We start from the raw sequence: 18,813 nt of genomic DNA, 5'->3' as shown, positions 1-18,813 counted from the left end.
TGCAGGCTTTGTGCTAGACTCTAGAGGGAGAGTGATTAACCAGCCAGAACCAGTCTCTGGATACAGTGTGGATTGGCACAGAGCCTTCTGGACATAAACCATATCCCCAGAAATGGAAAATCTGAATGAACATCATTTACATGTATGTATGACTGCATCAGAGGGTTTACCCCTGGAACAGATGGAAACCATTCTGAATTGTTCTGAATATGTTTATATTTAAATATGTCTCAGATAATAAAATAGAAAGAATGCTTCTGGTGGGAGAGCAGGAACAAAAACTTTCCAAAGCATTGCCCCGGGCACTGCGGATGTCAGGCAGGGCCTCTCTGGGGTTGCTTCATCATCGTTTCTTTTTTCCTAGCTGCCCGGGGCTGCACTTTCTTTGGTAAGACTCTGCCTCTATGCCCTGAGTTGGGAATTCTCCTCTTAGGGGCTGCTTGAGGGGTGCTTCTTTTGAGTTGGAAATTAACCTGGAAAAAAAAAAAAAAGAAGCTATGAGAGCACAGAAATCAGTTTTCCATTTCCCAGAACTGAAATTGGGGGAAGACCAGTTTGGATCCTGCTTTACCATGGTTCCAGGTCCTGAGGACAAGGAACTGAGGAGAATATCACAGCAACCAGTGTGGGTGGTGTCATACAGGCTCGGCTCATATTTCCCCAAAATGGCGCATCATAACTGATAATACACAGGGTGTATCTGGATGAACTTAACGTACATTTATTTTATATGTAATAGAAAAAAAATATCTACACTCAAGGCATGATTTTTGCCAATACTGCTGTTCAAAACAAGAGTTAAGATTCATGGTGCCACAGTCATCACCTGTAAGCGGACTGCATGAGTCACAGGTACTGTGCCCAGGCAAGCCAAAGAATGCCTCAGACCTTCAGCGCTAAACCTTCCAAACCTAATTGTTTGGAAATAGAGACAGTACAGATTGTTAGTATGGATTCTTAAATTCTCAGTGTCCTCACGCACTAATGCACTGTTCCCAGCAGTACGCTGAAACCTTCCTTCTGGCCGTGCACACAGAGGTGACAATGCTTCTGACTGACAAGTGTGGGATCTGTGGGCTGTGCAGAAGCCCTAGAGCTCCTGCCCAGGAAGGGAAAGGCGAGGGTGGGGCGCCGCATTCTAACCACACTCCCTGGAGGCATCCTTGGCTCTCAGGCCCTGGGAACAGGCTGAGCTGCTAAAGCCAGCAGGGAGTTGGAAAACATGTGACAGACAGACCTCTTCATGGGGTTACTTCTTGCCCCTTTGGGAAAAAACCCACAGCCAGCTAGTTCTCCCAAAGCCGGAGAAATCAGAGCCAATTGTACTGTATCAGTACTATTTCTTATATATAGTGTCAATATAAGGATCAAAGAAAGGAAAGTGGGGGGGGGAGAGAGAGAGACAACAAAATGAGGCGAGGACAGAGGAAATGAAAAGCGTGGGACATCTGGACGGCAGTGAGGGAAGAAGCCACAGGGAAAACACTGGACTCTTGGAGACACTTTAAAGAGTTTTAATTGTAGCACAAAAACCCTCTAGTAAATGATCTTTTTTTCTTTTCTTTCAACCAAGTAGATCTCTGCTTTAGAACGGGAAAGGGACTCAACTGGGATCAGTAAGTGGATTCTTAGTTGTGACTGTACCTGAGAAACGTATCCAAAAGATAAACTTTTCCCCCTCTGAGTTATACGTGATACAATGATGGGTTATATCAATTCATTTAAAGCCTATATGAGAAAGGAGGTAAGATCTTTTGAAGCCTAATTTGTTACTCAAGAGGATTTGTCCTTGTTTGAATTTGCAATTGAATAGACTTACACATAGTGCAAGACTTCTGTAAGCAGATGCCTAAGTCATTTGGTTTTAGGGTAGATGAGGAGCAGGGGGATAACAAGGAAAAAGGGAGAGGGTGCACCGACTGGGAAATCGGGAGCAGGTTATCAGGCTGCCAGGGAAGAGCTACTCTCTGCTTTGCGCATCTGCAAGTAGAAGTCATTTATATCCTGCAGAAGAAGGGAGTGGAGGGACTAGGACAGGGGAAAGCGAGAGCTGTCTAGAAATTTCAAAGGAATTTCAAAGTCTTTAAAGAGCTCTTTACTGTGATTCCTATGTTAAAAAAGAGGTTACACATATATATGGAATTTAGAAACATGGTAACAATAGCCCTGTATACGAGACAGCAAAAGAGACACTGATGTATGGAACAGTCTTTTGGACTCTGTGGGAGAGGGAGAGGGTGGGATGATTTGGGAGAATGGCATTGAAACATGTATAATATCATATATGAAACGAGTTGCCAGTCCAGGTTCCATGCACGATACTGGATGCTTGGGGCTGGTGCACTGGGACGACCCAGAGGGATGGTACGGGGAGGGAGGAGGGAGGAGGGTTCAGGATGAGGAACACGTGTATACCTGTGGCAGATTCATGTTGATATATGGCAAAACCAATACAATATTGTAAAGTTAAAAAATTTAAAAAAAAAAAGTCTCCCCTACTAAAAAAAAAAAAGAGGTTACGAACACAGGTGCTGAGCTCAGCACAAGGCCATGTAACAGGCTGGCTGAGAAAGCTGCCCTGAAAGCCCCGCAGAGGCTGGACTCCTGGCTCCCACTTACTCACCATGGGGTACTGGACAAGTTACTCCTGTTCTTTGAGCTTCAGCTTCCTCAGCCACAAATGGGTTTATATACAGGGTTGTTATGAAGGTTAAATGAGATGATTCTGGAAAGGTAATGTCTGACACACAGTAGCTATTCAAAGAATAGTACCTATAACTATTTGAAAAGGCAAGATATTTGACTGCATTGAGTTAACAGGGAAAGGGAAGAAAGGTCTGCTAAGTTCTCAGGATGTATAGAGAAGGAATAGGACAGAGTGAGGGGGCCCAAGGGATAACCTGACATGAGGGAAAGGTCCATAGATGCTCATTAACCAGGACGGCCTCGTTACTTTTCCTTTGTTTGAGAAACCTGAGGATTAGTCTCCATGATCTTTGAGTTTCTTTGGCTCTGAGATCCCAATCCAAAACGACCAAAGATAAAAAGGCCCAGGCTATAGATCAAAAAAGTTTTTCACTTCTCATCCTGTCTATAAAAGAAAGCCTTTTGCAGAGTTGAATATTGAAAAGCACCAAGGTGAGTGGAAAGCAACGCTATCTGGGCACGTGGGCACCAGAAGGGGGCAGAGTGCCATCTGGTGGTGGTCCTTACTGATGACGGAGAAGACGGTAAGCCTGTGTATCAGGACAAGGTCTCTGGGGTTTGTTGAGCACTTTCTACGTGTAAGTCACTGTACCAAATGTTTTATGTGCACTTTCTCATTTTAACCTCTTGTGAAAGAGGCATTATTATCACCAGTTAACAGAGGAAGAAACTGAGGATGAGAGCAATCAGGTAATTTGTCCAAGGTCTGCAGACAAGTGAGCTGGATTTAGAATCTGGCAGTGCTTTAATCACAATGCTACGTTAAAGAGAAGGAAAAGGAAAAACCAAAAGAAATGGGGAAGGATGTAACACAAGAATGATAGGAGAAAAATTAGCATATGGGAGCACTAATTTTGTTTTTCTTAGGTGGTGAAAGAGGGAAGCTTGGCAGAGGTTAGAACTACACAATTGACTATTTGTAACTCTGCTTACGCGAGCTTTACAGTGCTCTGTAGAGGTCAGCCTAACTTACCAGCTTGGGTTCCGCAGGACCCACGGTCACACTCACGGTCTCTGGGTCGAACCCAGGTGCTGTGGCAGTGACCGTGTAGGTACCCGGAAGCAGCAGCCGGAAGTAATCGCCATGGGCACCTAAAAGTTACAAGGATATAACTCAGTCCGCTGATGAGAAATCTGCCCCAGATGAGGCTTTGATATGAGAAACAATCTGAGGGGTTTAGCTGACCACAAGCTTAATTTTTTTAAACAGCATGATGAAACTGGTAAAGATCTAAAACAATCATAGGCTGTCATAACATTTTAAGATCATGGGCCTCAGCTCCCAGGAAGTAGAATTTTCACTGTGCTCTGCAGTGAGAGTACTATGTTTAATTTTAGATCCTGCATGCATTTGAAAACAAACTCATGTCCACTGAAGGGTCACTAGGAGAAAGGTTGAAAGATTTATGAATGTTTTTCCTGGTAAAGAGATGACATGAGACCTTTGTTTCAATGTCTGAAAAGTCATTGTGAAGAAACGATGTCTACATTAAAGAAATAAGAATGAGGACAGAAGTAAAAATTTGACAAAATATAAGTTACCAAAAAAGGAATGAACTGCCTTTTGAAATTGTGAGCAGGCTGAATGGAATGAGGGGCTCTAGAAAAGCTACACAGTTGTGCAGTGCGCAACCTGTATCAGTGGACATGATTCAAACAACCCGATCTCAGTGGTGTTGTATAAGTGTAATTTTTTTTTAATTGGAGAATAATTGCTTTACAATGTTTTGGTTGTCTCTGCCATACATCAACACAAATCAATAATAATTATAAATATATATATATATCCCTTCCCACCTGAGCCTTCCTCTCTTGTATGTAATTTTGTATTGAGTGGGAGGGCTGGACTAAATGACCTAAATATCTGATTTTGAGAATCTTATTTCTAATATTTCTTCCATCACCATCAAAAGGGGAAAATAAAACTGAAAAGAAAGCCTGTTTCTCAAGACAGGGATGTAGTATTTTAGCTAATGACTTTATATCTCTTTAGAATAAATTATGTCTGTGCCTTTAAAATTCTTTTTATTGTAACAGCAATGAAGAACTGACATAATAAATGCAATTAAGAATGAGAGATAAATAATGAAGTCTCTGCCACCTATAATGCCTATAAATTACTTTAAAATTCCTTAGTAAAAGCAGTGTGTTATAATGCATACATTGGATACTTTGTTATACCCTAGGGACTGTCATTTTCTTTAATTAGAGGCTCCAACTAGGAGTGGTTAGCTACCACTATACCAGAAAGGCCTAATTCCAGATGCAGTATTACAATGGCTTCAGCTATCTTTATCTTTTAGCAACACTAGATGCTTTGCTAAGTAGCATAATGAACGTTAGCAATGAGCTCTTCCAGTGGTGAAATGAGTAATTTATCAATTTAGCATCCTGTGTGTTAGAAGTGGGTTCTTATTGCTGAAATTCGTGGAGTTCAACATATGTTGATTGACTAGAATGAGACATTTCCCACCCTTGCGTGAATAGGATATAAGAATCTAACAAGCCCTGAAACTCTTGGGGGTGTCAGAGTGTGGTTCCCTAAACAGTCCTGGGTCCAGTCACTGGACTGGAAGGATCTGGTATCTGATGCTTGACTATGAGTCTACAGAATTCTGCCTTTAGAATGTTGTTGCCTTTGCCTTGAATGAACTGTTCTGAACTGTTCATGGAAGAGGTGTCAGGAGCACCTTAAAGAATGTAAGTTATCTCCTTAAAATTTAGATTTCATCCAGTTTAAACAGATTGAGCTGTAAGGTGCCTGCTTGGTACAGTTACATGGTGAAATGTGGCTGAGCCATGCTGGTATCAAGATTGGGGGAGGCAGGCAAATCTCACCTGCCCCTAGCCACTGGAAGCTACTGCTCTACATGAAAAACCAACCAAACACCACCAAACCCCTAAGAGTTGGGCCTGATCAAACTGGGCTGGGGCAGTTTGCAATACCATTGTGCTGTGAGATAGTCTGTACCATTCTAGGTTTCAAGTTGGTTCCAAGAAGACCTGCTCCCACCATCAATCTTGCCCTCAGGGAGCCTACTATGGAATACGTCTTACCAACGTTTTCCTAAACAGAGCTGTAGCGAAATGCCTGGCTTGGGGTCAAGACTAAACACCAGTTTTACAGTCCTTTTCTTTTCTATCCCATTTCACATCAGTATGAGAGCTATTAATAACCTCAATCCCAGAAAACACTCCTAACAAAGTATGAGGCAGTGACTCCTGAATGCTGAGAGAGATGTTCACATTCGCATCTTCCTGGCCCTGTCTCTTAATTCCTGTCCTCAATCCTGTTATCCTTCCTTCCTCCAATCCCTCCACCTCCCGTGTCCTTGACATCCTTGCTGGTCTCACTGGCTTACAAACTGGCTTCCTGACTATGCTAAAGACAGTGAATCAGTAAAGGCTCCCTTCTCACCTCACAAAGCAGTGGCCACCTACCCGAAGTGACATCATGATTAATCCCACCGACAGAAATGACAGCATCCGCAAGATTATTATAATTCTCATCCCTCACCATTCCCTTGATGCCCTGGTGGACCTGTAGGAAAGTTTATAGTGTATAGTGATGCTCACAAAACATTTGTGCCATGTTTGAGAGTCCTCGAAGCCCTTCCCCATGTGCTACTGCACTTGATATTCACAAAGATTATGGTAACAGATTCTTGATTGGTCTTTCTGTTCTCACCACAATTCCCAGTAATCTCAAAACAGCAGTCAGATTGATCCTGTTAAAATCTAAGTCAAATCGTGTCACTAATCTCCTTTCCCGGAGAAGGCAATGGCACCCCACTCTAGCACTCTTGCCTGGAAAATCCCATGGATGGAGGAGCCTGGTGGGCCACAGTCCATGGGGGCGCTAAGAGTTGGACACGACTGAGCGACTTCACTTTCACTTTTCACTTTCATGCATTGGAGAAGGAAATGGCAACCCACTCCAGGGTTCTTGCCTGGAGAATCCCAGGGACGGGGGAGCCTGGTGGGCTGCCGTCTATGGGGTCGCACAGAGTCGGATATGACTGAAGCGACTTAGCAGCAGCAGCAATCTCCTTTCTACCTCTATGAATGTGACTACTCTTCATACCTCATATAAATAAAATTGCTGTTTTTTTGTGACTTGCTCATTTCACCTAGCATAATGTCCTCTAGGTTCATCCACATTGCAGCACATGGCAGAATTTCCTTCTCCCTTAAGGCTGTGTGTCCACTGTGTGTCTATACCACATTTTGTTTGTCCTTTTATCCACCAGTGGACACTGGGTTGCTCTCACCTTTTGGCTACTATGAACAATGCTGCTCTGAATACAGGTGTACAAATAACTCTTTGAGATCCTGCTTTTAGTTCTTCTGGATATATACCCTGAATTGGTTTTGCAGGATCATATGGCGGTTCTGTTTTTAATTTTTTTTCAGGAACCACCACATTGTTTTTTCATAGTGGCTACACCATTTTACATTCCCACCAACACTGCACCAGTGTTCTAATTTCTTCACAACACTTGCTATTTTCCATCATTGTTTTTAAATTTGTCTTTTTATAGCAGCCATCTTAATGAGTGTGAGGTGGTATTTCACTGTGGCTTTGATTTACATTTCTCCAGCGATTCTGAGCATTTTCATCTGCTTACTGTTGGCCTTGCATTTGCTACTATGACTTCATCAGGGAGCCCCCTTTCCCCTAGATATCTGAACCATTTACTCCCTTACCTCCCGTAAGTCTGTTTAAATGTTACTTTCTCTGTAAGGCCTTCTTCATAGCATTTTGCATTTAACGTGTTACAAATTATTTTATTTATTGTCTGTCTCTCCTTACTGGAATATGAGCTGCATGCATGCAGAGATATATATTTGCTTACTCTTAATCCTCAGCACAGAGTACAGTCTCTGACAGATAGCTGTGCTCAACAAAGTGGAATGAATTAATTTCACTGGTAGAAAAGCTGAGATCTAGTGTATTGAGTCAGAGCAAAAGTCAGACCTGAGTCATTCAAAATACCTTGCCTACCATCAGAAAACACTTCCCTTTCTGTAAGCAGGACACTTGAAATACGGAATTTACCTGTTCCAAGAATTGGATGAGGGCTTCCCTATTACCCAGCCACTCGCGCTGTAATTCCCCTTGCAGCGGAAACTTGTCACAACTAAGTTCCAGCGTGATCTCAAAGCAATTGGTATGGAGATAATTGAAGTCTTGCATTCCTAGGGGAAAGAGAGCAGGGGCAGAGTTGTATAGTCAAGTTCCCACTCAACACTCAATTTCTCCACACTCTTCCCCATCACCTGCTGTTCTACCTCTTCATCTCCATTATTTTTCTCCTCCATAAGCCCTTTCCCCAGTTTTCAAATTCACATGCCTATCTATCTTTCCAGTTTTCTCCCTTCACAAATGCCCACTGTGTGGTCTCCATTCTCTACTTCTTCCATTTCATGACTTAAATTCACTTCTTGTCTCTCTCATCATACCAAGGTCTGCTTATTACTCATGCCTCCATATCAGACAATTACTGCCCTCAAGGGATAGATTCTTCTCTTGGACAGTGATATTCTTCAGATCTGGGAGGTCGGAGATGAGATGGTTATCTTGCTTTCACATCCTTTCTCCTACCTGAGAACACAGCACCAACTTGAAAATAGTTATCCTAGAAAAACAGACTCCACAGAAAGCAGAAGGCAGTTATAGTTTTTCTTCATCAAATGCTTGCCTGTTTCTATCCTGTATATTATTCAATTGAATCAATCACTTTTGAATATATTTCTGACCATTAGAATAGTATTTATATCACAAACTTATTGGGATTAAAAATTATTCATCTAATCAACTTTTTACCTGCTCTCTAAGCTGATGAGTGCAACCACCTCTTATTAAAAGAATAGGGAAAGTTGGAGAACAACTCTAGCCTGTTACATTGATTCTCTCCCTGAATCAGAATTACCTAGAAGGCTGTGACTTCCAGCCAAATACAAACTGCTAGGCCTCAGCCCCAGAGTTTCTGACTCAGTATGTATCCAGTACTTGCTTTTTTTTTTTTTTTTAAACAAGTTCCCAGGTGATGCTGATGATGCTGGTCTAGAAACCTCACTATCATCTTGATATAAACTTCATGATCTTGGAATTACACCCATTTAACCAGTAATGCTGAAGAAGCTGAAGTTGAACGGTTCTATGAAGACCTACAAGACCTTTTAGAACTAACACCCAAAAAAGATGTCCTTTTCATTATAGGGGACTGGAATGCAAAAGTAGGAATTCAAGAAACACCTGGAGTAACAGGCAAATTTGGCCTTGGAATATGGAATGAAGCAGGGCAAAGGCTAATAGAGTTTTGCCAAGAAAATGCACTGGTCATAACAAACACCCTCTTCCAACAGCACAAGAGAAGACTCTACACATGCACATCACCAGATGGTCAATACCGAAATCAGATTGATTATGTTCTTTGCAGCCAAAGATGAAGAAGCTCTATACAGTCAACAAAAACAAGACCGGGAGCTGACTATGGCTCAGATCATGAACTCCTTATTACCAAATTCAGACTTAAATTGAAGAAAGTAGGGAAACCCACTAGACCATTCAGGTATGACCTAAATCAAATCCCTTATGATTATACAGTGGAAGTGAGAAATAGATTTAAGGGACTAGATCTGATAGATAGAGTGCCTGATGAACTATGGAATGAAGTTCGTGACATTGCACAGGAGACAGGGATCAAGACCATCCCCATGGAAAAGAAATGCAAAAAAGCAAAATGGCTGTCTGGGGAGGCCTTACAAATAGCTGTGAAAAGAAGAGAAGTGAAAAGCAAAGGAGAAAAGGAAAGATATAAGCATCTGAATGCAGAGTTCCAAACAATAGCAAGGAGAGATAAGAAAGCCTTCCTCAGCGATCAATGCAAAGAAATAGAGGAAAACAACAGAATGGGAAAGACTAGAGATCTCTTCAAAAAAATCAGAGATACCAAGGGAACATTTCATGCAAAGATGGGCTCAATAAAGGACAGAAATGGTATGGACCTAACAGAAGCAGAAGATACTAAGAAGAGGTGACAAGAATACACAGAAGAACTGTACAAAAAAGATCTTCAGGACCCAGATAATCATGATGGTGTGATCACTGACCTAGAGCCAGACATCCTGGAATGTGAAGTCAAGTGGGCCTTAGAAAGCATCACTACAAACAAAGCTAGAGGAGGTGATGGAATTCCAGTTGAGCTATTTCAAATCCTGAAAGATTTGGATGCTGTGAAAGTGCTGCAATCACTATGCCAGCAAATTTGGAAAACTCAGCAGTGGCCACAGGACTGGAAAAGGTCAGTTTTCATTCAAATCCCAAAGAAAGGCAATGCCAAAGAATGCTCAAACTACTGCACAATTGCACTCATCTCACACGCTAGTAAAGTAATGCTCAAAATTCTCCAAGCCAGGCTTCAGCAATATGTGAACAGTGAACTTCCAGATGTTCAAGCTGGTTTTAGAAAAGGCAGAGAAACCAGAGATCAAATTGCCAACATCCGCTGGATCATCTAAAAAGCAAGAGATTTCCAGAAAAACATCTATTTCTGCTTTATTGACTATACCAAAGCCTTTGACTGTGTGGATCACAATAAACTATGGAAAATTCTGAAAGAGATGGGAATACCAGACCACCTGACCTGCCTCTTGAGAAACCTATATGCAGGTCAGGAAGCAATAGTTAGAACTGGACATGGAACAACAGACTGGTTCCAAATAGGAAAAGGAGTACGTCAAGGTTGTATATTGTCACCCTGCTTATTTAAGTTATATGCAGAGTACATCATGAGAAACGCTGGACTGGAAGAAGCACAAGCTGGAATCAAGATTGCAAGGAGAAATATCAATAACCTCAGATATGCAGATGACACCACCCTTATGGCAGAAAGTGAAGAGGAACTCAAAAGCCTCTTGATGAAAGTGAAAGAGGAGAGTGAAAAAGTTGGCTTAAAGCTCAACATTCAGAAAACGAAGATCATGGCATCTGGTCCCATCACTTCATGGGAAATGGAGAAACAGTGGAAACAGTGTCAGTCTGTATTTTTTTGGGCTCTAAAATCACTGCAGATGGTGACTGCAGCCATGAAATTAAAAGATGCTTACTCCTTGGAAGGAAAGTTATGACCAACCTAGATAGCATATTGAAAAGCAGAGACATTACTTTGCCAACAAAGGTCCGTCTAGTCAAGGCTATGGTTTTTCCTGTGGTCATGTATGGATGTGAGAGTTGGACTGTGAAGAAAGCTGAGCGCTGAAGAATTGATGCTTTTGAACTGTGGTGTTGGAGAAGACTCTTGAGAGTCCCTTGGATTGCAAGGAGATCCAACCAGTCCATTCTGAAGGAGATCAGCCCTGGGATTTCTTTGGAAGGAATGATGCTAAAGCTGAAACTCCAGTACTTTGGCCACCTCATGTGAAGAGTTGACTCATTGGAAAAGACTCTGATGCTGGGAGGGATTGGGGGCAGGAGGAGAAGGGGACAACAGGATGAGATGGCTGGATGGCATCACTGACTGGATGGACGTGAGTCTGAGTGAACTCCGGGAGGTGGTGATGGACAGGGAGGCCTGGTGTGCTGCGATTCATGGGGTCGCAAAGAGTCGGACACGACTGAGCGACTGAACTGAAGTGAATTAGGGGTAATCACAATGGTGTGATCACTGACCTATAGCCAGACATCCTGGAATGTGAAGTCAAGTGGGCCTTAGAAAGCATCACCTCGGCCCGGAACGCGCGGCGCAGGCGGCGCGGATCGTCGGGAGCCGGTCCGCTGCTGGAACGGGGTCCCGGCTGTGCCTGTGCTGCGGTGCGCTCTCGGGGCGTCGGCCGAGATGAACACGGTGCTGTCGCGGGCGAACTCGCTGTTCGCCTTCTCGCTGAGCGTGATGGCGGCGCTCACGTTCGGCTGCTTCATCACCACAGCCTTCAAAGACAGGAGCGTCCCGGTGCGGCTGCACGTCTCGCGGATCATGCTAAAAAATGTTTTTTTTTTTAAAAAAAAAAAAGAAAAGAAAGCATCACCTCGAACAAAGCTAGTGGAGGTGATGGAATTCCAGTTGAGCTATTTCAAATCCTGAAAGATGATGCTGTGAAAGTGCTGCAATCAATATGCCAGCAAATTTGGAAAACTCAGCAGTGGCCACAGGACTGGATAAGGTCAGTTTTCATTCCAATCCCAAAGAAAGGCAATGCCAAAGAATGCTCAAACTACCGCACAATTGCACTCATCTCACATGCTAGTAAAGTAATGCTCAAAATTCTCCAATCCAGGCTTCAGCAATATGTGAACCATGAACTTCCTGATGTTCAAGCTGGTTTTAGAAAAGGCACAGGAACCAGAGATCAAATTGCCAACATCCGCTGGATCATGGAAAAAGCGAGAGAGTTTCAGAAAAACATCTATTTCTGCTTTATTGACTATGCCAAAGCCTTTGACTATGTGGATTACAATAAACTATGGAAAATTCTGAAAGAGATGGGAATACCAGACCACCTGACCTGCCTCTTGAGAAACCTATATGCAGGTCAGGAAGCAACAGTTAGAACTGGACATGGAACAACAGAATGGTTCCAAATAGGAAAAGGAGTACATCAAGGTTGTATATTGTCACCCTGTTTATTTAACTTATATGCAGAGTACATCATGAGAAACGCTGGACTGGAAGAAGCACAAGCTGGAATCAAGATTGCCAGGAGAAATATCAATAACCTCAGATATGCAGATGACACCACCCTTAAGGCAGAAAGTGAAGAGGAACTAAAAAGCCTCTTGGTGAAAGTGAAAGAGGAGAGTGAAAAAGTTGGCTTAAAGCTCAACATTCAGAAAACAAAGATCATGGCATCCGGTCCCATCACTTCATGGGAAATAGATGGGGAAACAGTGGAAACAGTGTCAGACTTTATTTTTTTGGGCTCCAAAATCACTGCAGATGGTGATTGCAGCCATGAAATTAAAAGACGCTTACTCCTTGGAAGGAATGTTATGACCAACCTAGATAGTATATTGAAAAGCAGAGATATTACTTTGCCAACAAAGGTCTGTCTAGTCAAGGCTATGGTTTTTCCAGTGGTCGTGTATGGATGTGAGAGTTGTACTGTGAAGAAAGCTGAGCACTGAAGAATTGATGCTTTTGAACTGTGGTGTTGGAGAAGACTCTTGAGAGTCCCTTGGACTGCAAGGAGATCCAACCAGTCCATCCTAAAGATCAGTTCTGGGTGTTAACTGGAAGGACTGATGCTGAAGCTGAAACTCCAGTACTTTGGCCACCTCATGCGAAGAGTTGACTCATTGGAAAAGACCCTAATGCTGGGAGGGATTGGGGGCAGGAGAAGAAGGGGACGACAGAGGATAAGGTGGCTGGATGGCATCACCAACTCGATAGACGTGAGTTTGAGTGAACTCTGGGAGGTGGTGATGGACAGGGAGGCCTGGCGTGCTGTGATTCATGGGGTCGCAAAGAGCCGGACATGACTGAGCGACTGAACTGAACTGAACTGAATGACTAAATGATTAATGATTTAGTGGAGGCATGGGTTATGCTATCTCAGAAAATGGGAAAGGAAAGGGAGGAACAAGTATTTGAAAAAGTATACTTTATGTTCTAAATTTGGGAGGGGGTACATGCAGGAGACCTGGGTTCGATCCCTGGGTTGGGAAGATCCCTTGGAGAAGGAAACGGCAATCCACTCCAGTACTATTGCCTGGAAAATCCCATGGACAGAGGAGCCTGGTAGGCCACAGTCCATGGGGTCGCAAAGAGTCGGACACTACTGAGCAACTTCACGTTCACGTTCACTTATTGCTTTGGGGCTTCCCAGATGGCGCTAGTGGTTAAGAACCTGCCTGCCAAAGCAGGAGACTTGAGAGACGTGGGTTTAAACCCTGGGTAGGGAAGATCCCCTGGAGAAGGAAATGACAACCCATTCCAATATTCTTGCCTGGAGAATCCCATGGACAGAGGAGCCTGGTGGGCTACAGTTCATGGGGTCGCATAGAGTCGGACATGACTGAATCGACTTAGCACGCAGGCACTTATTGCTTTGACCCTGATTCTGGGAAAGACTGAATGCAAAAGGAGAAGGGGGCTGCAGGGGATGAGATGGTTAAACAGAATCACCAACACAATGGACATGAATTTGAGCAAACTCTAAGAGATGGTGGAAGACAGAGGACCTGGCATGCTGCAGTCTGTGGAGTCTCAAAGAGTTGGACATAACTTAGTGACTAAACAAAAACTTACTACTTTCCTAAACAAAGGTCCGTCTAGTCAAGGCTATGGTTTTTCCAGTGGTCATATATGGATGTGAGGGTTAGACTGTAAAGAAACCTGAGCGCCGAAGAATTGATGCTTTTGAACTGTGGTGTAGGAGAAGACTCTTGAGAGTTCCTTGGACTGCAAGGAGATCCAACCAGTCCATTCTAAAGGAGATCAGTCCTGGGTGTTCTTTGGAAGGATTGATGCTGAAGCTGAAACTCCAATACTTTGGCCACCTCATGTGAAGAGTTAAGACTCTGATGCTGGGAGGGATTGGGGGCAGGAGGATAAGGGGATGACAGAGGATGAGATGGCTAGAGGGCATCACTGACTTGATGGACAAGAATTTGGGTGAACTCCGGGAGTTGGTGATGGACAGGGAGGCCTGGCGTGCTGCAGTTCATGGGGTCGCAAAGAGTCGGACACCACTGAGCGACTGAACTGAACTGAACTGAATGTAAATCAAAGAAAGTAAAGTTCAGTCTTCTTGCTTTGGATTCAAGTGAGTTTTTGGCCACAAGAAGTCTGTCATCTTCCTAGTACATGATGACTTGCTAACCTTCCTCCTTCCCAGTCCCCATAGGACAAGCCATCAGCTCAGCCCTCACCAGTGAGTTTCTACTACCTGGGCTCTGACAGGTCAGGTGTGAGAGGATGGGAGAAGATTGCTGCTGCAACATGATTCCTAAGAGAACCTGGTTTCCTGCTTCAGCTCTTACCTATCCTTAGGTTCTTTATCTACTGAAGGTTTGTAAACAGAGGTTACATCTTGACCCTCAGTGATGGGAAAAGCCCAAAGAATAGAGAGAAGAGCCTCTTGCTAGAGGTGTCTGCTATGTTATCAGTGGCCAATGTCCATGGCAAATCCCTGCTGATGGGAGATGGGCAGGCAGGGTACAAAGAGCACATATCAGAGGAATTGTCTGTCTAGCCTGGCATCTCTCTTCATCTTTGCTATATGAGGCATACCTCATGCCACTTTAGAAAAATCTTCATATTTATAAAGCAGGCATTTCCAAATGCTCTATGTGCATTATTTTATTTAATACTTACATAAAAATCATAATGCAAGTAGTGTTATTCTTAAAGTACAAATGAGGAAACTGAAGCACAGAGAAGTTAGGTAATTAGCCTAAAGCCACATAACTAGTGAATGGGCAAGCTGGGTTTCAACCCAATGTAACCTTAGAGACCACACTCTTAACCACTTGACTACATTCCTATGATCCAATCCACTATGTGAACCATCAGTTCTAAAGGACCACACAGTGTTCCAACCTCCATTTTAAAGAATTAGAAGATGATGTTAAATGCCAACTTAAGGCTTCTCATTTTTCAGATCTCTGCTGTTGCTGCTACTAAGTCGCTTCAGTCATGTCCGACTCTGTGTGACCCCATAAATGGCAGCCCACCAGGCTCCCCTGTCCCTGGGATTCTCCAGGCAAGAATACTGGAGTGGGTTGCCATTTCCTTCTCCAATTCGTGAAAGTGAAAGTGAATTCGCTCAGTCATGTCCTACTCTTAGCGACTCCATGGACTGCAGCCTACCAGGCTCCTCTGTCCATGGGATTTTCCAGGCAAGAGTACTGGAGTGGGTTGCCATGTCCTTCTCCAATCTCTACTTGAATGCAAAATAGCATTCCTGTCATATCTCTGACAGGATGCAAAAATCAATTGACAATTTAAAAGGAGAAATGAGTCCCAGTCTACTTCAGCTTATAGCACTCTTGTGCCCAGCATTCTTCTTACCCTTGCTGAGGGAATACCAGGAAGCCCCATTGGTGATGCCGTCTGGGAAGTAATCCCCACAGTTCCAACCTTGGTGCATCCATCCATGTGCATAGGAGTAGATCTTCGCCAGCTACAGGTAAAGTGGGTGAAAAATGATCTTGAGTGTCCCCAACTCATATGGCAATGCTCATACTCAGAAGCAGGGTGAGGCTAAGAACCCCAATAGGTAGAAACAATTGATTATTTCCTTTTGTGAAAGAAAATACCAGGAGAAATGGAGAGATGGTATGTGTGTGTGTGTGTGTGTGTGTGTGTGTGTGTGTGTGTGTGTGTGTGTAATGGACTAGAGTTAGGAGATCTATCTCCTGCTGTTCCCACTATATTGGGCCTAAATTTCTTCAAGTGCAAAATGAGGGGTGGCATTCAATCATGTATGAGCTCTCTTCCAAGTGTGCCTCAGTTTCCACCTGAGTTTTGCAAGAGAGAATCAAGAAGCAAGTAAGACAGGTCTTCATCACAAAAGGAATTATGTATTGGGAGTGAGAGATGTGTGTTAAAGGGACAGGGATATATTCAAAATCTCTATCATTTTCTTTCATTACTATTTTATAACAATGGACAAAAAGAGATTACTAGAGAAGAAAATATAATAATATATATGCTTTGCAAAGCAACAACTGGTGTTATTCTCTATGTAATTCATTAACTGTTGAATTCATGTTATCATTATAGGAGAATTCCCTGGAGTCCAGTGGTTAGGACTTGGTGCTTTCAATGTGGGGACCCAGTTCAATCTTCAGCCAGGGAACTCAGATCCCACAAGTCATGAGACTTGGCCAGGAAAAAAAAAAAGAAACTGAAATACTAAATAATGTTATTATTTTATTGAAAGAAAGTGAAAGTCGCTCAGTTGATCCGACTCTGTAGCCCACCAGGCTTCTCCATCCATGGAATTTTCCAGGCATGAGTACTGGAGTGGGTTGCCATTTCCTTCTCCAGGGGATCTTCCCAACCCAGGGATTGAACCCGGTTCTCCCGCATTGCAGGCAGACGCTTTACCATCTGAGCCACCAGGGAATTCCAATTATTTTATTAATTATATATTATTAAGAATATTAACTATAAAATAGCTAATCTGTTAATTTTATTCTATTGTTGTTTTGAGCTATTATATAAGCCTTTTTCCTATGCATGGTATATTTTACATTTATACAGCCATATTACTATAAAACTGTAAATTAGAGCCCCTGAAATTCATATTTAATGCTCTAGCTTACCACCAGCACTATCAGACTTTCAGTATATTTCTTCCTTATCACTAACAAGTATTTTTTACATTGTGGTAACTGTACTATAAAGCTTTCCTATTTATTTACTTTTTCATAAATGTATGGTTTATCACTCAAAACAAAATGTAACATACTAGATTGTAGGCTCCTAATGAGCAGGAGGTATTTTCAATCATTTTCTGTTGACTCATTCCTAATAGGGTCCTGTGTTAACTGATTTGACCTCTGTCACTCTCCTGAGCCCCACTTTCCTCTTCCTGGACAGATGGCCATTCTGCATACCTTCTGGAAAAGCTTGTCATCAGGCGTGGGGGTATTGGCAGTGCGGCGGAAACCTCGGACCCGGTGTCCAAGGGACTTGTCATATGGATAATTGGCCACCACCGCCCCTCCGTGGAGATTGGCTGAAAGGACAAAGTTGAAGGATCGGATCCACTGTATCACAGCCTGGGTCTCGGGTTCCACCTGAGGAGAGATGAGAGCTTGGTGGTGAAGCTACAACTAAAGCCAGATGGCTGTTCACATGAGTTTTGTCAGGAAGTGGCCTGAAAGGATGGCATGTCTGACAGGAAGTGGCCTGACAGAATGAAATGTCTGACAGGAAGTGGCCTGAGAGGATGGCATGCCTGAATAAAGCAAAGAGAGTTCTACCAGATATAAGAAGTGCAGACAGGGAAATTTTGATCTTTTGCTTGACAGTGTAACAAATTAGGTGAATGGAACACTTTCAAAATGAAATCTCATGTGGAATCCCACTATTCAAAATAGCTAAAAAGACATCATGTAGGGCAGTCAAACTATTGTGCATGATGCAAAATGGTAGATAAACGTCATGATACGTTTGTGAAAACCCACAGAAGATACAACATGAAGAGTGAACCCTAATGGAAACTATGAATTTTTGGGTAATGATGACAAGTCAATGTAGGTTCATCATTGCAATAAATGTACCACTCTGGTGGGAGATGTTGATAATGGGAAGCAGGGAATATGTGGTACCATTCTATATTTTCCATTCAATTTTGCTGTGAACCTAAAATTCCTTAAAAAAAAATAAAGTCTCTTAAATAAAAAAGGGGGAGAAAGGAGGAAAAAGAGCAATTTGAAGAGGAGTAGCACAGGGTTTCGGAACTCAGAATTCCAATTTGGCCTCTCTTGTGTAACAAAGAAAGGGTTCTTCAACTTACCCACTTTTCCAGTAGCTTCTGGAGCTGCAGAAATTTGGAGTTTAATAAATGTGTCTGAAAATTACAGGTTTACAACAATGATTTTCAACCTCTTCCTACTCCCAACACATCTGCTGTAATGTCAACATGTAGAATGTTCTCCTGTCAGTTCAGTTCAGTTCAGTTGCTCAGTCGTATCTGACTCTTTGCGACCCCATGGACTGCAGCATGCCAGGCCACCCTGTTCATCACCAACTCCCAGAGTTTACTCAAACTCATGCCCATTGAGTCGGTGATGCCATCCAACCATCTCATCCTCTGTTGTCCCCTTCTCCTCCCACTCTCAATCTTTCCCAGCATCAGGGTCTTATTAAATGAGTCAGCTCTTCACATTAGGTGGCCAAAGTATTGGAGTTTCAGCTTCAACATCAGTCCTTCCAATGAACACTCAGGACTGATCTCCTTTAGGATGGACTGGTTGGATCTCCTTGCAGTTCAAGGGACTCTCAAGAGTCTTCTCCAACACCACAGTTCAAAAGCATCGATTCTTTGGCACTCAGCTTTCTTTATAGTCCAACTCTTACATCCATACATGACTACTGGAAAAACCATAGCTTTCACTAGATGGACCTTTGTTGACAAAGTAATATCTCTGCT

The 18,813-nt window shown here is 42.9% G+C and overlaps 1 protein-coding gene across 1 annotated transcript in view; it reads right to left on the bottom strand.

The window, feature by feature from the left end:
* Nucleotides 1–314: 314 nt before the first annotated feature.
* CPN1 (carboxypeptidase N subunit 1) overlaps nucleotides 315–18,813 on the bottom strand; it is a 33,599-nt gene continuing 15,100 nt past the window's right edge. The window contains exons 4-9 of the mRNA XM_005892061.2: nucleotides 17,273–17,455; nucleotides 15,720–15,831; nucleotides 7,766–7,905; nucleotides 6,148–6,247; nucleotides 3,680–3,798; nucleotides 315–473 (exon numbers count right to left, since the gene is read on the bottom strand). Coding sequence (XP_005892123.1) covers nucleotides 315–473; nucleotides 3,680–3,798; nucleotides 6,148–6,247; nucleotides 7,766–7,905; nucleotides 15,720–15,831; nucleotides 17,273–17,455 — 813 coding nt within the window. The remainder of the gene's footprint in view (nucleotides 474–3,679; nucleotides 3,799–6,147; nucleotides 6,248–7,765; nucleotides 7,906–15,719; nucleotides 15,832–17,272; nucleotides 17,456–18,813) is intronic.

Source organism: Bos mutus, chromosome 26 (assembly GCF_027580195.1).
Source record: "Bos mutus isolate GX-2022 chromosome 26, NWIPB_WYAK_1.1, whole genome shotgun sequence".
In the NCBI taxonomy this organism is placed as follows: domain Eukaryota; kingdom Metazoa; phylum Chordata; class Mammalia; order Artiodactyla; family Bovidae; genus Bos; species Bos mutus.
The sequence above is the reverse complement of the archived record's forward strand: the minus strand, read 5'-3'. Positions and strand labels throughout refer to the sequence as shown.